At 37.4% G+C, this 25238-nt stretch overlaps 3 protein-coding genes and 1 pseudogene across 3 annotated transcripts; all 4 read right to left on the bottom strand.

The window, feature by feature from the left end:
- Positions 1 to 554: 554 nt before the first annotated feature.
- LOC113053549 (homeobox protein Hox-D10a-like) lies at positions 555 to 5951 on the bottom strand. The gene is made up of 2 exons (XM_026218671.1): positions 1831 to 5951; positions 555 to 1142 (listed from the first exon to the last, which is right to left on the bottom strand). Exons 1-2 carry the CDS (start codon positions 2549 to 2551, stop codon positions 868 to 870), a joined length of 996 nt encoding a protein of 331 aa, XP_026074456.1. The 5' UTR covers positions 2552 to 5951; the 3' UTR covers positions 555 to 867.
- Positions 5952 to 6091: 140 nt separating this feature from the next.
- Positions 6092 to 8810, bottom strand: LOC113053550 (homeobox protein Hox-D11a-like). The gene is made up of 2 exons (XM_026218672.1): positions 7477 to 8810; positions 6092 to 6800 (listed from the first exon to the last, which is right to left on the bottom strand). The coding sequence occupies exons 1-2, from the start codon at positions 8072 to 8074 to the stop codon at positions 6568 to 6570; spliced, it is 831 nt and encodes a 276-aa protein (XP_026074457.1). The 5' UTR covers positions 8075 to 8810; the 3' UTR covers positions 6092 to 6567.
- A 2307-nt stretch (positions 8811 to 11117) lies between these two features.
- LOC113053551 (homeobox protein Hox-D12a-like) lies at positions 11118 to 13017 on the bottom strand. The gene is made up of 2 exons (XM_026218673.1): positions 12424 to 13017; positions 11118 to 12058 (listed from the first exon to the last, which is right to left on the bottom strand). The coding sequence occupies exons 1-2, from the start codon at positions 12980 to 12982 to the stop codon at positions 11820 to 11822; spliced, it is 798 nt and encodes a 265-aa protein (XP_026074458.1). The 5' UTR covers positions 12983 to 13017; the 3' UTR covers positions 11118 to 11819.
- A 2769-nt stretch (positions 13018 to 15786) lies between these two features.
- On the bottom strand, positions 15787 to 16998 carry LOC113052851 (homeobox protein Hox-D13a-like; annotated as a pseudogene).
- Between the last annotated feature and the right edge of the window lie 8240 nt (positions 16999 to 25238).

Here is a 25238-nt window from a genome sequence, read left to right as displayed (position 1 = left end):
AAAAATACATTTAGAAAATTACATGCATTCAGGCTCAAACACGGGTTATATTTTAACATAAGATCATATTTTTAAATAGCTTTGTTTTTCTCATATATTTTAAAAAACGGCGTTTTAATCAGCGGAGTGTACAACTATATGTTCTCTTGTGAGTGTGTGTACGTGTGTGTGTTTGGGGGTGTATTGGGGATTGTATTATGTTCTAGATATAAACCGTGGTTTAAAAACTTTATTATACAAATATTTCAACAAACACTATTATGACATATTATGAATTTATTGTCAACTGACCACATGCCACAAACATGCACTGAAACAGACATATTTAAACATCTATTATACAGAAACCTTTATATGTAATTATTTCAGATAAATGGGTGACCTTTACTTTCAAAGTTGCTTTCAATGTCCTTTTTTTAACTTTTATTTATTTTTAATTTTTTGCCGCAAAGGTTTCAGCGACATTTTTGCTCTGTCCCCGCTGAAATTAAACATCTCGGAACAGCCTGTTTCTATCTTAATAATAATAATAATAATAATAATAATAATAATAATAATAATAATAATAATAATAATAATGATGATGATGATGATGATGATAATAATAATAATCTATTTTATTATAAGTTAAGACCTAACACCACTATTATACCCTGTGAAACATATTGAAATACACAAGGCTTCACATTTCCAATGCAATAAAAAATGTAGCAACAAATGGTAAATATTTAGCAACGATCACAACACTGGAACGTGAAAGTAGCCAAAACAATGCACACTGCCCTCATGTCAATATTTTACAAGAGAACACAGATGGACCGAAACGGGAGGTAAGTTTTTGAAATGCTCCTGTTTGCACGTTCACGTTCACGAAAAAGTGAGAGTGGATGTGAGTTCACGAATACGGTTTTCTCTGCTCATTTTCTTGAGTTTCATCCTGCGGTTTTGGAACCAGATTTTCACTTGTCTGTCAGTGAGGTTGACGCTTTTGCTTATCTCTAGACGGCGCTCCCGAGTCAGGTACATGTTGAATAAAAACTCTTTTTCTAATTCCAAGGTCTGGTGCTTTGTGTACGGACATCTTTTTTTCCGTCCACTCTTCGCGGTTAACCAGTTGCTCGTCGGTGTGTCGTTTTTAGACTCTGCAAAACAAAAAGACAGTGAGCGAACAGCAAGACAAAAAAAAAAAAAAAAAGGCAAATTAAGATCCTTCTTTCTACATGAGAAAAAAAGACAAGCATGCTTGTCAAAACAGTAATCATAATTAAACCTATACATACAGATCATTAGAATTAACGTACTGAGTCAAATAATAGCCCATATGTGGCCTCATTTGGTCTTTCAGCACATAATGACAATTCAAGTGTTGAATATCTCTGTAGCATATAGTAGGCATAGCACTTTTACTATAGTATTTTTTTAATGTTTAAATTTTGCCCTTTTAATAAGCTTAATTACTCCTTACCCTACGCAATTTTGTGTATTTAACTTACTGCACCAAAAATCAGATTTTGCCAAGCTATGCTAACCATGTTGCAGTTAGTAACAAATGGTTCCTACATTAGAAGTACATTCATTTTCCTGCTGAATGGATGAAGTTGCAAATATATTTCACTGTGCTTATATTGACCACAGCCACTTGCAACAAAAGGTATTTGATGTTAAGGCGCCCTCGCAGCGCTGTTTCCTGTTAAGGCTTTTACTGCAACCTGAGTAAGACTCCCATTAAACATTACGACTTTCAGGTTGTTTGTGTTTTATTTTGGGTTTTATGATGCCGGGGCGTTCGCATTTACACCAAGACGCGATTAATCCGTTTATTGTACCCACCTTTGCCATCTCTGTGTGGCATTTCAGGGCTGGAGACAGACGCCTCAGTTGAGCAGTTCTTCTCCTCCAGCGTGCTGACTTTGGGCTCCGGAGTCTGCGCAGGGGAAGAGCTCCTTGTGTCCCGATCGTGCGGAAGCTTCTTTTCAACCTCGACAAAGGGCGCTGACTGCGCCTTTGGAGCCACCCTGTTCAGCTGCATTAACGTAGTGCTCGGGCTCATCGTCTCGCTGTCATAGTCCAGGTTTTTCGCCGTCGCATAAGTCTGACTTAGTCTAAAATATCCAGGCACAGGAATCTCGGGACTATCAACGGAACACGTTTCGGGAATCAGGTTGGAGTACGCGGGTATCTCGGACGAACTGACCTTTGCTCTCTTGTCGGAGTACATACAACAGTTCGTTTCTTCTTTTATGCTTTGTGAAAATGTGCAGGTGGACATCTGGTTGAGCGGTTGATCTAATCGACAGGACCTGCTTGGATCTGCCCAGTTATCAGTTTGAGGTATATACGAGTGGACGTTCATGCCCATGTTTTGGTGGTTTACTTCCCCCCGTTTGCCAAGAGACGGAAGGAGTCCACAGGTTTGCATTCCATAGGTTCCCATTTCTGCAGTGGCTGGCATGTACATGTTACTGCTGGAATAAAAATCTGTTCTGCACGCCCCAATCAAGGAATCTACCAAAAACGTGCTTGCAGCAGGAGAGCTGTTGGGAAAGGACATTTTGGATTATTTTTTTTTTAAGAAGATGAGAAGTGTCCTCTGTAAGCTGACATATCTAGCAAAACAATCCCTGTATAACCCAGAGAGTCTCTCTGCAAGCACATGACGCTCTCACCAATGAAATTTGAAAATGGCCTTGAGACGCAGGCTCTTCCCCGTCACGTGGACGCGCTGACACGCGATCTGGAGCTTTAGACGTGGTCAACAGCGACACCTAGAACGAGGACTTGAAATTGGTTCCAAGACGGGCAAAATAACATTGTTAAATGCATTTTCAGAATAACATATACAATTAAGACAAAATGGGACGAAATTGGACTAATACAGACTAAACTGTGAAACAAAGAGCGAGAACAGGGAAATTAAATGACTATTATCATCTATTTTGTACTCCTTTTAACTCCAATTCAAGGTCAAGACAAGAAATGTCGGCAGACACAACAGAAGGAATTTCTGGTAGTTTACAGTTTCCCTTTGCAAAAAGCAGAGGACAATGCAGAAGAAAATGAGGCGGCGGACGTGGGCCTAAACACCGCAGACTGCATTACTGGATTAATGGTGAAAGGCAAAATTGTGATTCAACTTTTCTAATTGGGATTTTTATCATCTATATTTTAATCTACACAACTGATGTGGCCTGTCTGCAGTTAGAACTTTTCATCGGACGCAAAGAAAATGTCAGTGTGAATACTATTTGCTAATTCATGTAATACCATGTTTGTTATTTTCTAAACTAAATGAAATAAATCTTGCACTTGTTAAATCATTTTAGCCAGACATATATTTATTATATGTTATCCATACATATTTTCCATTACATTATTATTCACCTTATCATTATAAAGATGTGAGGTAGGCTATATGTTTAAAATACATAGCGCAAATCACAGGTTTAAATGACATTTTATGAATTGTTCGTAATTTATGCAGTTCTTTTAAATGTACAGAGTGAAGAGTTTTTATTTGAATAAACACATTTATATGATCGTGTATCTTAAACGCATTTACACATTGCTTTTAAAATACATCTTTATGCAGCACTAACATCTTATATGCAACATTATCAAAATGTAACTAAATATGCAAATACGTGTGCAGAATTAAACAGCATTTACAAATGTTAACAAATGATCTGTGCTTAGCTGCTTTAGAACTTGATACAATGCAAATGCGCACGCAGAATAAAATGCTGTCTTTGCCGTTGAATAAATCATCGGCAGTGTGTTGTTTGGTACAGGTGTATGATCCATTGTCACAAGGAATAATATTGTATTTATATACACAAAATGATCAAATAGAAAAAAATATCTATACGGAGTTATGAACTTGTTTATATAGAAATCTTAACATACAATCATTTCATGTTAAGGAACAATCACGTACAATTTCTTCATATAATTTAAACAAAGCAGAAAATGCAAGCACACACGGATTCCTGGATACACTTACGTAAATTAGTACAAAAATAGTACACACAGTCAGTTTTTATAGATAATTTCAGAATCACTAAAGAAAAATACAGAATCAGATTGACATCTGAAAACAGACATAATCAACAAGCACGTACACAATTTTCATATTTGTAAGTAAACACCTTTCACAATTACACGTCAAACTATTATAATACTATACGAAATGCATAATTTATCTCTGCTATGTATTTAAAGGTAAATACAATTACACTACAATTCTTCGAGAACGGTTTCGTTCATTTAATTTGTAGAATCACCCTTAAATAGATTATAATAATTATTTAAAAAGACCTACGATTAATAAGAAGATGCTGTAGAGATGCGTACAGTTTAATCATTTGCTAAATAAGTAGTGGACTGCAGCTACGTTATGCTAGAATCCATAGGAGTATTTCATTATTATTATTATCATTATTATTATTATTTAGTTAGTTTTATCATTGCATGCAAGTCTGCCGTCTACCGGGAAACTGTTAAATATATATATAGATGTTCACAATATATATGGCAGATGTTCACTGAAATTGTCTCCCCAACTATGCAGAGAAAGATATCCTTGTACGCGACTAAAATATATATCCCGGGTTTAAATGTATTATTATTATTATTTTTTTCAATATAGCCTGTGCAAGAGCATAAATCTAATTAAGGATAAAAGTGAATCAACAGCACACGGACATAAAAACATTATATTAGATCACAAAACTCGGCTTAGGCGTCATTATTGTGTTGAAGAACAGCTAACACACAGCACCAGGTCAGATCATTGCTGTACGTTCGCCCTCTCGTGGCTTCAAGCAGTATCCACTAAATGTAAAGAATCAAAGGGATGTCTATGTTAAGATTCTTTATTAGGACAGTCAATATATTTCAAAACACACAAAAATATTGGATATACTTACACACGGCTAAAACTTTTAGGAAACTCACATCTAGGAAATAAAAGGAGCTTGTTCTGCATTTGCCTAGCACTACAGAAGTCAGTTTTGTCTTTCCAGGGGGCCTATATTGTGCATCCATGTGCACAGAGTAAATAATGTCTACTGATGAGATAAAAAAATCAACAAATAATATCTGCACAAAGAGTCTTTTGTAATCTTTTTTGGTACTTTAAGCATAGCCGTATATTACTGCATTGTTGCCCTTGCATAAAACCTTAGGGAGGAAGTGATATTAATGGTTTTATTTTAAAGCATATCACCAAGCAATTTAACCTAGCCCAAAGGTAACTGTATGGAGGCCTCTGAAGGCAGGTCAGTGTGAGTGGATGCAGCAGCCATATTGGGCCGTGGTGCACTGCGGCGCCTCTGAGAGGGCGTAGTTTTTCAAGGAGAAGCCTAAAAAAATTCGCCTTTACTTATTCAAAAAGGTTAAGGGTGACGACCTTGACATTAAGGAAGTTCAAATGCAAGATTTCATTCGAATTTTTACATTTGTTGACGACATCTAACTTTGTAAACCACCGTAAGAAAAGCTGGTTACTGTACGTCTTCACGTGCTACATTTGACGAAAACAGCCCCGTGAAGACGCCTTTAGAAATGCGGTGATGTGCAATGCGTAGGACTAGGCCTCTTTTGCAACATAACCCTTAATATTATATTATCTCTTGTATTTGTACACATACTGAGTTCACATCTTCCTAAACAGAAAAACAAAACATCTGCACCCTTTGTGGTTCAGGGCAAAGTCGCAGTTGAAGTGGATATAGGGTCCAATAGCCCCAATTTAATTTACTGCCCAGAGTTTATTGTACGGTCTAGACTGTTCAAGGTTTACTAAACAGCCTTAGTGTAAAACAACATGCATGGAAAGGAATCGGTCAAAAACGACTGTAGAAAAGTTACCATTGGAAATAGTTCTCTCTCTAGCGCAGGTTTATTCTTCCAGTAATAATCAAAATCAGCTTTCGTCTGAAAATTAAGTAGGAATATACGTTTGAAATGCAACTATGTTAAAAATGTTATTGAATAACAACAAATATCTGTTAAATAATTAAATTTGTTTCTGGCTTAGACCAGTACTATCCACTATCACACACAAGAGGCATCGCAGCAATAGATAGAAATCTGCTGTATTTTTATTTATTTATTTAATACATAGATACATTACATGCTTCAAACGAATAAATGCATACACAGTTTTACCTCAATGTAATTACTTACTCTTGATGTAACCAAACGCATTGCTGCTAATGCAGTGTGTTACTTGGATGTACTTCGAGGAACAATGAAAAACACAATAAATAAATACAAATACAATGCTACTGCATTTAAATTCCATTAACACAAAGTATGACGAGATTGTCGAGCTATGTTCCTGATATCTGATCGTTTTCTTCATCGCGAATACACGGTTGTAAATCATTTGTGCAGAATTTTAATCGGAGATCACATTCATTTTTGATAGGAAGTATTTTGCATAGTTGTGAAATACAGAGATGATGTGAAAATAACCCAGGTGTCTGGCGAATGGATGATGTCCAACAAATATGACATAATAGAATAGCCATCGTTTCATCGTCTCATCGGCCAATATCATGGCTTTCAGAACAATGGATTTCCAGTGAAATACTGGAGACGATCTCGGTTCATCTTTTTCTCTTTCATCCTTCGGTTCTGGAACCAAATCTTCACTTGTCGGTCTGTAAGGCTGAGCATTCTGGACAACTGCAGACGCTTCTCTTTGTTTATGTACACATTGAAAAAGAATTCTCGTTCAAGTTCTCGGAGCTGGTATTTCGAATATGGACATCTCTTTTTTCTGGACTTTGTTGTGCCTATAAAAAGAAAAGTAACTTGATTACATTACAGTGAATTTCAAGGCTAACTCAGTTGCAACACAACTGCAGATGGTTCATGAGATGGCATTACAAGTTAGATGCTTCAGATACTAATGCCAAATTTGTAACGAGATTATTGTGTAATCCACACTGCAGTTACAAAGAAACTAAAGTAAGCTCACACAGACTATAAAACAACACAAGATCTGCCATATGAAATCCACACAAGCATGTAAGCGGCCCACACGCTCATTCACTTATGTCGAAACGCACGCACGCGCACACGAGTAATCCGTGTGTGTTTTTAGTTCGATTAAAGTGTTACTCTTTTATGTTAAAATCTTTTGTGATAATGCAACGAATTACTACTGAAACAAGCAACAGTCTTGAGATTTTTAAAACACGTGCTTTCTGGATTCACAGCACGATCATTACAACATTGTCTTTACAACATATTTGAAGATTAATTATCAGCATATATAAATAAGTGTTTGTATTGCGTGCATTTCAAATAGCCTATTTAGATGTATAATGATCCAATGAAAGCGCCTTCCACATCGTAAAGATTTTTACAACAGCAGAGAGAATCTTACTAGCTATAGTCAAAATAAACTTTTGCACTCTTATAAAGCGGCACATAAAAGCTAACCGATAAAGCCGATAATGGACCTACTTGAGCCGTTGTTCTTTTCTTCATCGCAGGTTGATATTGAGGATTCCTCCTCCACGGCTGCTGAAGGGTCTTGTTTGGTCTGCTCCACGCTGTCTGTAGAAACATTGCATGCAGCATCTCCGGGGACACTCGTATCTGGCTTTTGTTTGGACTGCTCAGGGTTGGGCTTCTCAGAGTTAACAGTTTCAAAAAACTGATCAAATCCTTGTGGAAGTACCCCATTTCGGCCGGCGTTGGTGAAGAAATTGCAAGAGGAGTTAGTACCACCGTGATGGCTATACACGGAATCGTTCTTAAAAATCATTTCCGCTCTTTTTGATGACTGCAGGAGATCCCGGTGCACTATATCCTCCGTTGAATAGTACGAAGCGTAATTGCCCCTGTAATGCCATTTGCTCGGATGATCCAGTCCATAGTCCCTGAAAGTCACTTCACGAACAGGTTGGACTTGCGCTAGGTTGGAAGAATAGGGAAAATTGACTTGACACGACGTAGCTTGTGGTAAGAACGAAGAGACCGATGAGAAATCAGGAGCAGAAACATAGTACGGTAAATACATATTAGATGCACCGTTGCTGCGATCCTCGTACTCCGTCATTGCTCACTTAGAGAGGAAAAATCGTCAGCTTGACTGGTAAACTTTGTCCATCTATTGCACCATATGCGTGTGGATAGGACTCGCGAGGAAGAAAAAATCGGAAACGTACGCTGACGTGCAATTCTCATCTTGATCGATTCTTGAGGTAATTGTGTCATGTGATCCGCGAACAAAAATCACCATATATCAATATCAGTCATTAAGTGAGCGGCTCATAGGTAACCGCATAAGGAAGGTCATTGGTTGCCAACATTTTTGAAACTCCCATGTTGATTTCCCGTGTGTATTACAAGGCATTAGTAAGCAATCACAGAAATACCACATCAAATATTTGGATTAAAATCATAAAATAGTTAATGAAATTAAGCACCTTCATCATAACATTAAGCAATTTATTTCCAATGCATCACATTAAGTTGTAGCCTACTATTCAGTTGCTTTAAGATTTCCCTAGGTTTCCCAACCACCTTTCAACTTTGACGACTGAAGCAAAACTGCAAGGTTTTCAGTCTCTTTATAGCTCTCTATACTCTGAAACTGAGATTTGCATGCCTTCAAAGTTCGTGCACTCGAAACGCACGGTACATCATTAAACACGAGCTTTACGTATGTTTCTGAATCTGCAATAGGCTTTTAAAAAAATTCTTGGAGAGCCATATTTTGTTATAACTTAGGCTATACATTCAAGACATAGGAAAAATAGAAAAAGGAAGTCAAAAAAAAAAAAAAAAAAAACGTGGAGAAAAAATCTGGGCGCTGACACAAAAACAAAGAAATGTAATGCAGTTGACCAAATGTCAGCGGTTTAGTTTATTCTTCGCAGTCTACAGAAAGGTACAAAAACGACAAAAGGTAATATATAGTAAAGGGTAATAACATTTTCAATTGTACCTTGATTTTTTAGCCTGAAGTAAAATCTTCAATTTAGTCCGATAATGTATTCCAGTAGTCAAACGATTTTGTAACGACTTGAATAAAATTCCTCGATGCAGTAACCAAAAGGAAGAACAGGAAGACGGACGGATTCACACTGCCAAGTACAAAACAACTGTTCTGGCTTTGAACGTCTGGCGTCTTGAGACAATGAGCACTCGGCAATCACCTACAACCGTCAGCCAAATCATTTTATTGCACAGGCAAAAGGATGTGCTATGGTTTAGTGTCCTGAGTGGAGGTAAATAGTGACTTCTACATACCGAGAGACTCTGGGAAAGCTACAGATTTACCGTTTATTTATTTATCCCCAACCCCACATATAGGCTATGTCTCAAATCTGTATGAACCACAAAGTAGTTCAATGTTGTTGCATTGTTTTTGTATTAACTGTTGTTATTTTAAATCTGTCTTAATATTCACAAATTTAAACATTTAAAACAGATTTAAAATACAACAGGCAATACAAAAACAATGCAAGAACTTTAATCTGCTAGCCTGCCTATAGTGACCTATAATGATCAGAATGTTTTTATCGGTAAATTTTAGCACAGTTAAAATTTTAGCACAGAAACTAACCATTCCAGAAAAAAAAAACATCTGATTTAATTTGAACACACGCCTATAATTTTCGCGTTAATAGAAAGCTGAATCGTGCCGGGGTGGCTTTCTTAACAAAATGTTTATCTTGAACGATCCATGCTAAAGCGTGTTTAATTCATTGCATCTTCGTTTCGCTTCGAGACCTAGAAAAAAGGAGTCTGTTTACTAGTCGATGTCCAATAATTTTTTAAAACAATTCTCGCAATAATATAAAAAATGTAAACTGTACTGAGCATTAGCGCATCAAATAAATTGTTATTCAGTTTGGCCTTGTTAAGCGAGAGTTGTGCAACAAAGTCTTGTACAAATATATACAAACTCAAATATATATATATATATATATATATATATGTGTGTGTATGTCTATGTGTATATATACACACACACACACACACACACACACACACACACACACACACACACACACGACATTTGAAGTGGATAAAAGCATTTAATCAGAGTTGTCCTAAAACCTAAAACCAAAATGCATTCTTGTCTTAGGACAACTCTGATTAAATGCTTTTATCCACTTCAAATGTTGACTACTGTATATATTGATGATTCATATATTTGTCTTTATTTGTCAATTTCGGTCACTAACTTGACCTTAACTTTGTATTGGCGCCCCCAGTTTCTACAGCGGTCGAAAAACGTCTTGTAGTGCTCTCCAGAAAATTACATTCCGTTTGTTTCTTGCTTGTTCAGTCTTTTAACACAGTTCAGTCTTTATTGCATTTGTAGCGATTGTAAAGACAATTAACTTGGACCAAACGTACCTTTGTCTCATTTATTTCTAATGTATGTTTTTAATTATCTATAAGATATTCTGAAAACATGTATTTTAAATTAAAATTATAATACCTGATAATATGAATGATGATAATAATAATAATAATCTAAAAGTAATAATAATATGTGTGGTGAAGGTGTGCTAGTGCTGTGAAACTATGCGTTTAATTATAACGCTAATTATGTAGCGTTAAAACTTTAAGTTGTGAAAAAGTATACAAAGGTGAGATTGCAAAACCTATACAACAAACCTTTGTGTCCACGTCACTGGACATACATTTATTTATTTACTTTTTATGTTTCGTATAGGCCAGTTTTGTTTTCGCACGATTCCCATGAATAATCAAGTTTATTTCTAAAATACGAACATTATTGCAGTAATTTGAACTAATTTATTAGAGAAAACATAAATAAAAGCTAAATTAATAACCTTTAATACATATGTACAAAAGTAGGCTACTACATTGTAGGGACGACAAAACAATAATGATTTTTTTTTTATTGTCCATTTCCTCTTTATTTACCTATACACCATAACGCAGAGTTACAGCACTTTGTTTGCTAGTTAAAGTTCAGTTTAATTCGATTATATATACAATTTATTATTAATAATAACAACAATAATAATCATCATAAATGATGGAGAGTCATAGAAAAAATATATATATATATTTGCACACCGGAGTTTGTGTATTAATAAACGAATTGAAGCTTGGACTAGAGGGCCCACTGCTTTTATTGGAGCATTTTGAATCACCACGGATTCATACAATTATCGCACACAGAAGTTTAATATAATACATAATTTACACAACACTTAATAAATATTACACATAACACTTTTTGATAAAATACAACTTGTGTTTTCAGATCGGAAGATACAAATGAGGTTTTATCAAAAGTAGCCTATTAGAATGGTTGGAACGTCTGACAATTTCACGCCTCCATTAATGTAGCTATATCAGCTGCCCATACATGATGACAGATTTTGTTATGAATCCAATATACTCCAAATTTGCTGTAGTTCTAAACTACAAAGCAAACCTTTTAACATTGTTAACATTACAACTTTGGAATTACATTTACTTTTTATTTTTATTGTTATTTTTTCACACACACACACACACACGACATACAAATGCTGCGAGTTTTTGGCAAATATATATTCAAAATATTCAGCTTCAATATTAAATGACATTTTATAAGTGGTCGGGAGATCATGGATTTCACGTGGGCCAAATATGGGCCGGATCTGGGCCAACACTATGTTCCTGTCTGGGAACCGTTTTCAGATAGAAGGGTTTGGTGGATTTGGATCTCCATAAGAACAGTCTGTTATATGTTTAAAAGATGTATGAATGATGTCATCACATGAAAAACAAACCCTAGATTGTAAATAATAATAATAACAATAATAAAATCAGTAAACAGTGAAGGTATGCTCGCGCATCATAAGTCTTTTTTTCTTCATCCTGCGGTTCTGAAACCAGATTTTCACTTGCTGATCACTCAGTTCCAATCTGTCGGAAAGCTCCTTTCGTTTCTGTCGGTTTATAAATTCATTAATCATAAATTCGTTCTCCAGTTCGGCTAACTGTGGCTTCGTGTAAGGTTTTCTCTTTTTTCTTGATCTAGCCTGTGAGGCACACCATGGCAATCCTGGGGAGGAGAGAGAGAGAGAAATCCAATAGTGCACTCGTTATCATTCTTTCATGTCACTGAATTAGTATCTTCTTAACTATTAAACGCGACCATAACTCTGATTACCCCGTAACATCTATTCATTTATCATGGGGCATGTTTTATTAGACAATGTTTTTCTGAGAAACAAACCGGTATTGAAAAATAAATAAATAAAATGATGGCTGAAATAACTTGCCTATAACAAAAGCAAACATTTAATACATCGCACAAGAAGCACACATATAAAGACTACAGAGTGAAATCCAATGAATTCCAGGTCACTGAGTGACATCTAAACACAGCGTTGGATTCTAAAAACGAAAGGGTCAAAAGATTCGTACCATCGGAGAAGGCTGATCTGATGGTCTGGCTGTTTATTGATGGTTGAAATTGAGCGTTGGAGCCGACAGACTGCTTTGACCCATCAGTCACTGGCTGGTCACTGAAGTTCAGTTCATTCTGTGCAAGCCTGTTCTGCTGTCGCCTTTCCGAGTTTGAAACGTCATTGCTGGCAGAGCCAGTGATTCTTTGGTCACTTGCGTAAGCTGCATTAGGTCGTCCAGGCTCCTCTGATTTGTGGCTGACATCTTGGAAGTAGTACCTCCCGGATTCCTCCAGTGAGCTCTTCTTGTGAGTGTTGAGGCTTGCGCTCACAGCGGCTGAACTGCTAAAGAACGGCTGAGAGTAGCCACTGTAGGCGCGACTGTGGGCCGGAGTAGTGCACGAACTTTGAGAACTCCACGGGAGCGAGCACACCTCTCTTTTACCATAGGACATCTGCGGGAGCCCAGATAGATGGACTCCAGTGCCTCGTAAGTTTTGGAGGTACAGCGAGTCTGGAGAGTGAACATTCAAAAGGGGAGCAACATACCCAGAACTAAGAAGATGGTGCTCACACATTTCTGACGAACTTGCCCGATCGCTTCTAAACACAGTTTTTAGTTACCCCTAAAGAATACGAGAGAGGTAATTGTTGATTTGTTAATGCACCATCACGTGATATGCAAAGTCAAATGTTTAGGCACGCCCATGTGACAGTAGTGCTGCAAAGTCATAAATAGGCATTGCATTAAACGAATATAAAATAACAGTTTTTGCAGATAACCCAATCAATTTCTTGTCTATCAATTTCAAACCACGATTTGTATGTATGTATGTATGTATGTATATATATATATATATATATATATATATATATATATATATATATATATATATATATATATATATATATATATTTTAACACCATGTAAAAGCGTGTCTGGCTATCGCATGCTTCGCTATTTTTGTGAAATATAGGTTGAAAAAGCAAACAGGCCTACGTAAAATATAAAGAAATAGAAAATAAAATAAAACTGTCAGTTATTTAGAATATCACAATGCAGTGCAAAAATAATAGCGTTGACATTATTAAGTTAACATTATCGTGTCTTATGTCAAGTGTTCGAAACTAATCAATGTAGGTGCTTTACATACATTACAAAATCAGTGTGAGGTTCTGTTACAATATAACTTCCTGTAAAACATTTTTTTAAGCACACACACAGACATAATGAAAAATGGTGATGTTCCTAAATTTGTAATGGGGGAAAACATAGAAAACAATAATGCCTTACTGCTAGTATTGCTGCGTTCATGTTTTATTCAACGTGACTGGTTTTATTACATGATCAGTGATTTATAAAATTATGATTTAACAAATATTTTAAGCAAATAAACGCATGCTAACATATTTTTGTTGAAAAAATGATTTGATCTTCTGTGAGCAGATCCAGTGCCCAAAATTCCATATTTAAAACATTTTGTTATTGAGTGGCCGATATCTTCATTCGATTCAGTTTATTTACTAGGAAAACATTTAACTCGGCTGTCTCGAGCTGCCGAGATATTGTTGCAAGAAATTAAACATTACTTTAGATAACGGATTATTGTTTTAGTTCAGGATATGCAAGTTATATTTTATCTTTCCTCCGTAGATTTGTCCAGATAGGCTAATCCAAAACACGCACGTGCAGTCAAAATGACTACAATGTATTGTAAACAGGCAATTTCCGGAAAGAATGGAGACAGTACAACCTCCCACATTTTACGGGTCTAGTAAATTCATGAAAACCTCTAAAATGGGATTGCTTTAGACATTCACAATCTGTTGCACACTGACAACATAGAACCCAATAATCACATGTTCAACCTTAAAATAATAAGAACGTGTACATAAAAATGATATGGTACATCAGTAGCTCAAGTTCAAAGTCCAGAAGCGGATTTACCAAATACAAGTCCAAGTGCATTTAAAAGCAGCATACTATGTTTTTCATAGTCTAAATTTAATTTAAATTGTCCCAAATAACCAGGAAGATGATTTGATGAAAATGCGTCGCTTTTAAAAGCTGAAAACATCTTGACAGAGAATTATAAGATTGTTCTTTACAGTAGGCTACTGCCGTTTAAGTACTGCTGTTGTTAAACCCTTCGTATGAATTCGCTACCGTCGGCAAAACGTAAAACAGCTTTGAGTTACCATGAGTGCAGCCTTTAGGGAAGTATTTTCTGATCAACAAAAGTGTGAATGTAACTTTTTAACTCTATATTACAAGTTATTTTTCTTTCATTTATGACTACATATTACATATTTATTCATAACTTACATCACCATCTTCTCTATTAAATGATATAGCTGTTGAATTATTAGAATGGCTAAGTTTTTTTTAATGCAAAAGTACATTTGATCTTAATGCTAATGCACATGCTAACCGGTAGGTGGAGATGCAGCTTCAAGAATTGCTGGCAAGTTTTTATTTTTATGAGACCTCTTAAAGTCAAGGTCTAGTGTAACCATACGTCTCAAGGTCACCGAGAAGAGCCAGTTTAAAAGGTGTTAAAATGTTTTAAATAATGAAATGTTTTAAATAATGAAATTCTGTTTTAAAGGCAACAGAAAAGCTTGTGTTGTGTAGAAGGGACACTCGTGTCTTTTTTTGCTTTTCAAAGATTTTCAAATGACCATTAAATAATCAGTTAATCAAACAATAAAACAACAATTTGAGGGCTGCTTTATCTAAATAACTCTGTGTATGGATCTCGCACTTGATATTCAAACAAGTATTTTACTCTTCACATTTATCACACGTTCATGCGGTGACCATGCGTTAATTTATGCAGGCCTACTGATAGCTTATATTTTGTATATACACTTTATATTATATTTTGTAAAGTACATTTACACACCATTGCACGCCTCAGCAGTTGTAAAATCCATACTATTATGAATAGCACTCCTCTACTGAAATTCATTGGTTATGTTTCACAAAGTAGGCCTAAGGTCTACTACTGTCAAACATAAAATTCAAGCCAGTTGAATTTAGTGTACAGCAGCTTTGCAATGACAATAAATAATACACTATAACTAACAATTACATTAATAAATTTATGATTAATTTAAATTAATCCCAAATGCTGGAGTGCTGAAAACTTTAGCGCTATTGACGCTTTAGTTTGGTGCTTCGGGGAAAACAGCCACGGTCTAACTTTTTATTATTATTATTCGTTCGGATCTCTTAAATAAAAATAAAGCAGTAAACAACTGTTTTTCATTTTATTTACTTCAAACCCATTTTTTTTTCTTCATAAAACTCATGTACTCTACACTATACTGTACTCACATAAAACAAAAAATAAATCAACATTTTAAATGAAAAGAAAGATCAGTGGCCTGAATGTACTGAAACATTTTGAACATATAAAAAAATGTTCGGCAAAGCTGTATATTAGACTAGGCCTGTACTAATTATATATATATATATATATAGTGTTGGCTCGAGCCCCTTCAGCTGCAACTGTGTGAGGAACCCGTTTCTTTCTCCCGCGCTGACAGAATGAAACTTCTGTTCCCTCCGAGGAAATACAAAATCATTTGAAATAGGTCTGTCTTTTGTTGTAAGATATTTTAATTATTCCAAGATTAGCAATGATGTAACATTTATTGCATTTTTCCTCAACGCAGAATTTTTAAGAAACATCCTTCAATAATCTAAATAATGGCAACATTATTTAAAACCAAAATAATAACGACGTGTAAACTGACATCCAAAGAAAGGCTGGTTCAGGTTCAAAATAGGCTAATTAATTTACTTTACAAGGAACGTTCTTCATTTCTGTCGTAATTAGTTTCAGATTAAAATTGTTATTTTTTTAAGAATTGATTTAATTGTTTTGATCCGGGCATTATTAAATTTAATAAAACGGTGGCAAAAACTAATGAAGAGAGGCGAGGAGTGATTCACAGAGTAGATCTCACAAGTCTTACCTGTTATTGATGGTTTCCAGATATGCGGGCTCTGCGTCTGGTTTTTGGGGCAATAAAGTTGACCGCTGCATTTGTTTGACCAGCTCCACGGCTGGTAGCCTTCCATCGTCAAACAAGTCTCGTGTCTGGGATCTCCTGTCACAGTTCTATGAACTACAGGTAAATCAACATTAGCCGGGGGGTTTCTAAGGTAGGAGCCTGTGTCATTTTGATAAAACGCGATATCCTTAAACCAGGCGTCACCATAGTCCACGCGTTTACTGACAGACTGGCCATTCTCATTTTGTTTTACAACACTAGACGGAAACACAGCCTTCTATGGAACCGACATCCAAAAGTGACTGAGGAAGTAGAGCCAATATTGGCGGAAAAAGAAACGTAAAGAATGAGAGACTCAAGAGTGTATCGAAGTCGGTCGTTCCGCCGCGGAGAACATCGGAGTTTCTGACGCAGAACCACTTGAGTGCTCCTCGAAGGCAAGACGGGTAAACATCTCTGAGCTCCTCATCCAGTCCCCTTGCTTCCATGTTTAATTGCACACAGTGTATATGATTTGTAATCTAACTCATTGTATTTTAGGAGTTCAAAACCAAGAAAACTGCACACAGAGATCACACACGACCTCCGTTGATGCTTTTATGTTTTTTTCCAGACTAATTACATAGGTCAGATAACCTGGTACCTGATTGGTTAGTTGTCACCATGTGACATGCGTTGGACATGCAAATAGTTAAGTTGAATTTGGACAACACCATGGTGTAGGTTTCACGTGTCTTGCGTGAGCCTAGTTTAAGTAGATACACTGATAATAAAGTTTCATTCATCCATTAAAAAAATGAAGGGTACTGATTCACATCTATATTTTTATCATGAGCTAATGAAAAATAAATGTTATTTTTAGGGCAAGTTATTTGTTTTTCATGGGCTCAAGTTAAAACATATGGATGTGAATCTTTACCCTTAATGTTTATTTATTTTTTAATCCGGTATTGCTGCGCGCACTGGAGCGTAAGAGAGGAAGACGATGATTTTGTGAAAGAGAGAACAATGGCGTGGGAAAACGTCGAGTGTGTTGCGCAACACAACACTGATTTCCATGCACGACAACTAATTTTTTGTTTCCCATTTCCAACTGCCTGTAAAGCTCAATTCCTAAAGGGCCAGATCCCTGTAGAGTTTTGTTCCAACACACATAGGCTACCATAGTTTTTCCCAAATAAGCCTAGAAGGACTTTATTGAATCCAAATTCTGCAGGCTCCAGGGGCCTGTACCATGATGCTGGTTGAACAAATTCAGTGTTACAGGATTAGTTTTGAGTTGACAAAACCAAACCTCTCCAGTCCGCCTTTGTTGGTACCATGATGTTCCTCATCAACTTTCTTTGTCAACTCAGGCTTTGATCCAGAGTTTGTGGAGCACATGCACATGAATGTGTGACATCACTGGTGAACAGCCAATCATGAGCCTTGCAACACAAAGCACATTTGACTTACTTTTTGTGAGAGACACAGCCAGTTTCAAAACTAAAGGTCAAAGGTTTTGCTAAAGGTTAAGAGATAGAAGAATATGACAAATTTAAACATATGAAATATGAAAGAGGAAAAATAAAATAAATTGTTTTGCTCTATCAGTGCAGTCACAAGTGAAACTTGTTAAGTTAGTTTATACATTTGAAAATATATAGTGATAGAGACTCAAACATGAAAGGTCAGATGCTACAGCTTATTTCTATTACATGATCTGCATACATTACTATTTATTTAAAATAAATGACTTATTATAACTGTTAAACATAAATTGCTTGTGTAATAGATAATAATAATATTAATAATTATATTAATCATAAAATGACTCTGTAATTATCATAAAGCCAGGCTTAAATATTTTTTTTAGCATTAGTGATCTTTAATTTGGAGCAAGGTAAACTGGAGTGACTTTGTGTCAGACGTGTCACTTTTCTCACATCTGATTGGTCCAGCTTCAGTTTGAGATCTCTAACCCAGAACATATTTGCCCCGGAGCAGGTTAGCCGTGGAGTGTACGTTACTATGGCAATGAATACCGCTAACTGACAAGCCACTTACATGGTACCTAAAACCCAGGATTGGTACAAACTAACCTGAAACTTACCTGGCCAGCCAGCTAATCCAGCTTCATGTACATCACTCAGGAATTGAGTTTGACACCCCTGCTGTAAAGCATAGCCCATTTTCTTGAAAAAGACTTCCTAAAATTTAATCACAAGTCTATGTGTAATTTTGTGGTTAGGAGGTTGTCTGCTTGTGATGCATTTTAACATTACAAAGATGAACAGATCTACAAAAGCTTTTATTATTTACTTAAGCTTACTTTTACTTTTGAAATGTTGTGTGCATGCAGGTCCCATTGTAAAACACCTGTGAGTCCATCAAAGGCATTAGTAGTATTTCTTCTTAATTGTGTTTACTTTTAACTTAGACTGAATGTCTGTTATTCATGGCAGCTTTCATTGGTCAAGGCCCGCCAATGAGGTCATTTGGCCGACATGTCTAACAATTCATGTCAATCACAGTTCGTTTCGTTCATCGTCACGTTTCGAGGCGTGGAAATGTTACCACAATAACCTGACCGGTGTTTAAAACCCTCAGACATGTTTTAAAGATTCAATGCCGCAAACTTAAAATATTTCACATACTTTTGAAAATCCGGTGTTTAGTTGACCCTGATAAGCCTCGTCGTCACAGTTGTAAACACCGTGGTTTCCTTCTTTCGTGAGGGGTTTGGAGCCACTGTATCTTTGTTTCCAGGCAGAACATTAAAGAACGCAACAGACACGTCTCGCGGAAATCTTGTAGAGTTCAACCATTCCGATGACGACTTTGAGATTTCTGAAGTATACACTTGTCTCCCAGATGCATCAGACCTTTAGCCATATTATATTATAATATATATATTTATATCCAAACTTTTGCACAACCCTCAACAATGTGTTTTTGGTTATTTTTTTAATTTAGACCCTTCTCCCTGTAAATGTATTATTAATTTGTTGCTTTATCTTGGAAAAAATTTACGTTCATAAGTGTACATTTTCAAATAAAACTCCCTACTTTTTATTTTCAGGAAAGATTTTGATGTGTATGTAAACTCTTTAAGAAACTATAATAATTATATGACTCTTTCATGGTGTAAGTTTTACAAGATAACATAGTTTGCTTTTGGAGTATTGTTTGTAACCCTCATTGTCTTTTGTTCTTACTTTGTCTTTGTAATTGTATTCGTTGTTTTTCTATTGCATGATAAAAAAAAAAAAAAAAAAAAAAAAAAAACTTTGTGTGTAGCTATGTTCATGTGACACAAATTATCAAAATCATAGTTCTAAAAGGCCCATTCACACAAAGAATGAACATCTTCATTGATGCACATTTTTTAACACTACTTACAGTACTAGCATAATAAAATAATACAGAAACATTGGCTGCATTTACACTGCAAATCTTAATGCACAGATCCCACCTTTTGACCAGGTCCAATTTTTTTTAGCCCGTCGGTCTACATTCAATTTAAACCCGACTGGTATCCAATATCGCTCATGTGTGCCTACTGTGCTAGAGCGAGGACACCCGAAGACTTAGGAGATTCCAATAACTCCAGAACTTGTAGTAAGCACTGGAGTAATGGGTATACACCAAAATATTTTTTTTACGTCTTATAAGATTTTCAAAATGTGATAGACCACAAACATGAGGATACAAATCTTAGATTTAACCATATTTAAATACAGTCATAATTTCCATTCTGCATAAATTTTATATGTACTCCCAATCCCTCCCCATAATGAAATGTCTTTCTGCACCTGGTTAAGAAACAGAGTTTTTCTTTTTCCAAAGTAACAAACAAAGTCTGTTGAATTATAACACTTTTACATTATTAAACTCTTTTCAACACACTTTTTAGTCCCACATACAATTTGGGATGGATAGTATGCTCAGTGGCACGCAGGGGAAGTGTGCCATTTGAGACAGGGTCGTGCATTGTCATCACTCCTCCTATTATCCTTCTGGAACTCCTCCATGGGTGTAAAGTATTGTTCTGCTCTTAGGTGCTAATTAATAAACGGTGGAAACCACTGAAACTTGTCCGATCAGAACAATTAAATTAGATGATGTCCGTTTAGAAGGAGCTAGATGCACACACCACTCATTGCAAACTGGAACAATATTTAATTAAGTTTGGTTCTAGAAAAGGAAACAACAACAATAAAGTGTAAATATACACTGATAAACATCAATATGCAAATGAATAATATCCGCATTTGCTATGACATTAACACTGAAAGTGCATCTAACAGCGATCGTATGATAAGATTGGCTAGAGATTAGCTGACAGGCACATGTGCTTGACAGACGCGGTAAACAAGTCTTGAAAGACTAATGCACAATGAAATATAAACACAGTATAATGAAGAAACAAACTTACTCTTTGATGCACGCACACATGCGGTAACTCAATATTGTGGGAAATATGGCATTATCATCACTGTTAGAATCGTCTCATGCTAGTAATAATGATAGCGATCAAATCTGCCGTGAAACTGCGTCAGCGTCCAGGTCCTTTAGACTTCTGGGTCCTAACAATAGGCTTGTGACTGACGCCTGACTAAATAACAACAGCGATTAACCATTACACATCTACTAAAACTGTGTGAACATTAAATAACTGGCCATTATTTTAGGACAGCCGCCCCCAAATGTGCTTGCAGATTTGCATCTTGGGCCAGTACTCACAGTCATTCAGGAAGTGAAAGGAGCTTAATAAGTCTGACAACAGGTCTGCCTTTGATCTGGATTTCTGCAGCTCTTACTTTATTATCAACTCCAACCTGGACAGATTTCACAGTTCCAACAGGCCAGAGTGCCCTGGGGAATTGTGGATCAGCAATCATAACCACTGTCCCTGCTGTCAAGTTGTCTTTCTTTTGTTGCCATTTCTGGCGAGACTGGAGTCCAGGCAGGTAGTTACGCATATAACTGCTCCAGAACTGGTCCGGCAATATCTGGCTGTGTCTCCAGCACTTGCGGCTGAAGCAAGGCAGGCAGAGTCTCGTCGGCCAATTAAGAAAGAACTAGGGGTTATTGGATCAGGATCAGCTACATCTGAGGATACGTATCCCAATGGCTTTGAATTTAGAATTCCTTCAATTTCAACAAGGACAGTCCTGAGCACTTCCTCCTTGACAGTTTGCACACCAATGGTGGTGTAAAGTGCGGCTTTAAAGGTGCCATATGCAGAAATTGAGGTAAAAATATCCATAACATGACCTACACGCATCAAAAGAATGAGAAGAAATAAGGGCGATGATGTCATAAAAAAAATGTCAAGTTATAGTGCTGCAGAGATATCAACCTTAATTAGCATTAGCATTACTAGCCGGGGCCCGACAGGTGTCGTAATACCAGTTTCGACCATGGGAGGCGGTATGCGGGCAACATAACCAACCTGCAATACACGAATAACTCGCACGGCTTGTGGGCGTGTACTTGAACCTGATGTCAATCGTGTGGAAAGTACAGCCCAGTACTACTTCATTTCAGTTCAGGGAAGAAAGAGAAATGATGTCTCAAGCCCTTGGCAAGAGACCCCTACCACCACCACCCGCTACAGGGAAACAACCGCTCTTGGAATCACAAATCAAATCTGATAAGAAAAGGAGCCGACCCAGAGTAAACATCGGCACTGTTTTCAATCGCTGGAGACAACTGATGGACCATAAAGAAATGAGGCTCGACTCCGAACTTGCAACATGTCTAACAGTAAGTTAGATGCTGTTAGTATTTCGCTAGAAGTTTGTTTTATATGTTTGTGTATTTGTTTTCGGGAAGTTATAACATAGCAATGTATCGAAGGCTGTTCGATAAACGTGTTAATGTTAGCGATGGCTAACCGTAGCTGCATTTGATAATTAACTAGCAATAACTTAACGTTACCCATTTTATTATATCATAACTAACCTGCTCTGTCTAGTATGTTGGTCTCCGTGTCCTGTTTGCTTCGTGGTTTTTCTGTGAGTGAAAAAATTGATGTGTGGCGTGAAAGCGTGTGAAGAGAGTCAAAAACGCTGAATGCTTGAGAGTTGGCACATTATTTCCCAAGCAGAATAAAGGACAGGTTGATTATTGCTGTTTAGCGTTTGTATTAATCTATGATGTGTCCCTGTTTGCGTACAGGGACATAAAAAATAAATTAAAAGTGATACGTGGACCAAGGTGTCTGAGATTGTTCATTTTAAGTAAAGGATCCTAATATTTCGTCCACAACAATATTTAATGAGGTTAACTTATTACTCCTTGTGGTTAGTCTGCACGAGATCAACAAGCTTGTTTGCTTTGCGGCCGCTTTAAATACAAAATAAACATTCGATCTACGTTACAGCGTCTGAGCGCTCACAAATCTTAATCAAAATCTCACAATTTTGATGGTAAATGGGCCAAAACAGTCCATGCCTGTAGAGTAAAAGGCTGATTGGAAGAGTCTTAAACTGGAAGGAGGTAAGTCAGCCATTTTAGGTATATTGGGCTTGCCACGCCACCTTTGACACTCAGTACAGTGATGTTGAATAGATCTTACTGCTTGACAACCTATCAAGATCCAGAAGCGTCTTCTGATTTCAGCAAATATTTTTCAGTTCCAGGGTGATGGAGCTGTGCATCGTACTGCTGAATTAGTAGTTTAGTCACTAGATGGACTGGGTCTAGGACAATTGGGTGAAGAATGTCAGGACTTAGTAGGTGACATCTTCGTTGCGTGTCAGAATCAAATTCGGCATCTAATGTCTTTAGACGACTGTTTGAGTAGATGGCTTTCCCTGCTTGAAGCAGAGCATATTCATCAGGAAAACTCTCCATTTGAGACTGTTGAATAATTCTGAGCTCGGCTTTCTTATACGTGTCAGCAGTGACCGTGTCTGTGGAACTGGCTGCCCCGTGAAGGGATCTTGCAGTTGCATTTACAAGCTCTTGAAAGTTGTCAAATTGAGATGCACTGACTGAATGCTGGTCACCCTTAGTTATTAGATGGAAGGATACTGGTTGACGCAGTTCCTTTGAAGTGTCGGCTGGCTCCAGATTGGGCATTTTGGGCCAAGACGATAAAGGTTTCTGCAAAAATTCTGAGCCATTCTTCCAGTGGGTAGGTTCGGCTAGCTGAGCCAGTGACAGGCCACAAGTAATATCATCAGCAGGGTTGTCTTGTGAGGGCACATAGGACCATAAATGTGAATCAGTTAGCTCTTGAATCTCTGCAACTCTCATTCCTACAAACACTTTAAAAAGGCATGAGTCTGATTGAAGCCAGTTAAGAACGGTTGTAGAATCAGTCCAGTATCTGAAACTACTGATGTCTAGTGTGAGCTCTCTTTGCAGAACTGCTGCCAATTGTGCTCCAGTTAATGCAGTGCATAGCTCAAGTAGGGGAATTGTTTGCTGCTTCTTTGGAGCTACTCGCGATCTAGCTGTCAAGAATGACACCTCTACCCTTTGCTATCTTCAGTGCGGAGATAAGCTACAGCTCCATACGCTCACTCTGAGGCATCACAGAAGGTGTGCACAGTTCGTGAGCTGGTCAATGGATCTATCTTTGTAGTGTAGCATCTGGACAGTGTGACACAGGAAAGTTGTGGAAGCTCAGCTTCCCATGTGAGCCATGCATTTCTGAGGTCAATGGGCAGGTCAGGGTCATCCCATTCTCTTTTTTTGTCCCAGAGCCTCTGGACTATGATCTTAGCTCTAGTGGTAAATGGGGTGATGAATCCAAGTGGATCATACTGACTGGAAAGGATGCTATATATGTGTCGCATAGTGGGCTCAGTTTTAACGACATGGCCATGTTTATAACCAAGGGTGTCCTAGTCCTAGTGTGCACTCCTGGGGGTCAGCTCTGTCTGAACTAAACCAAAGCTCATGTTTCTCTGACCTGATTTGCTGCGGCAGGTGTTGCAGCAGTTGGGGAGAGTTACTAGCCCATTGACGCAGTTCAAATCCACCCTTGATGACTCACTTTTGAGAATCATCTGTGGCGTGGTGAAGAATCACTCGACAAGTTTTGGCTTCATGAACAACAAAAGGCCCCGGAGGGTGGATTTTATTTACAATAATAATAGTTGCAGGGTGGCAAGCCGGTGCATGGTACTCACGGTGCTCTTCAGTGCTCAATCCAAGTGAAAGTGGGTGTCCAAACGTGCTCCAAAGTGGGTGGGCTGTCAGTCACTCGCTGCTTTCTGGAGAGAAATGAGAGAAAGGGTTAGTCCAGGGTCTGTTCGGCTCGAGTGTCTTTTTTGTCTGCTTAGCCTGTGCTGCTTAAGAGCCCTGTTCTGATGAGATGCAGCTGTGGCCAATCAGCCGGCGGAGAGGACGTGCAGGTGTATGCCGTTGGTTGCCAGGGCGATGCTGATTCCTCCGAGGACACTCATCACAGTATGCATAGTTATTGTAACTGCAATAATCCCAAGATATACTTCAAAGTGCTATAGGGCCCACAATAAGGCCAAGGCTTCTTTTTCCAATGGTGCTATGTGACCATGATGTTTGATGTTTCAAGAATTTTCGGGGGAAGTGGGATACAGGGTGTTCAACACCATGAGCATCCTCCAGGATTTGAAGAGGCAATCTGCATGCATTGTTATCATTTTTAATGAAAAAGCTCTGTTCTTGTTCGTCTCTCTTTATGAAGAAAAAAGGGCAGCCTTCCCGCAGTTAAGGACCTGCCACTCCTGAGGCACGGAGGAGAATAAGCTTGTGAGAATTTCAGGTGTATCTGTCTGCATAGCTTAGAGAGGGACTTTTTGCCTTTTCGCGCTCATAATGGTGGCGGACGAG

This window comes from Carassius auratus, chromosome 34 (assembly GCF_003368295.1).
Source record: "Carassius auratus strain Wakin chromosome 34, ASM336829v1, whole genome shotgun sequence".
Classification (NCBI taxonomy): Eukaryota; Metazoa; Chordata; class Actinopteri; order Cypriniformes; family Cyprinidae; genus Carassius; species Carassius auratus.
This window is presented reverse-complemented; position numbering and strand designations above follow the sequence as displayed.

Bases quoted from the DNA above. Each gene is read 5' to 3' on its own strand.
- LOC113053549 (XM_026218671.1), bottom strand. From the start codon at position 2,551: ATGTCCTTTCCCAACAGCTCTCCTGCTGCAAGCACGTTTTTGGTAGAT. The intron at 1,143-1,830 runs GTGGGTACAATA...TTTGTTTTGCAG, and splicing joins GCCACACAGAGATGGCAAAG to AGTCTAAAAACGACACACCG.
- LOC113053551 (XM_026218673.1), bottom strand. From the start codon at position 12,982: ATGTGTGAGCACCATCTTCTTAGTTCTGGGTATGTTGCTCCCCTTTTG. The intron at 12,059-12,423 runs GTACGAATCTTT...TCTCCTCCCCAG, and splicing joins CAGATCAGCCTTCTCCGATG to GATTGCCATGGTGTGCCTCA.
- LOC113053550 (XM_026218672.1), bottom strand. From the start codon at position 8,074: ATGACGGAGTACGAGGATCGCAGCAACGGTGCATCTAATATGTATTTA. The intron at 6,801-7,476 runs GTAGGTCCATTA...TTCTTTTTATAG, and splicing joins AGAAAAGAACAACGGCTCAA to GCACAACAAAGTCCAGAAAA.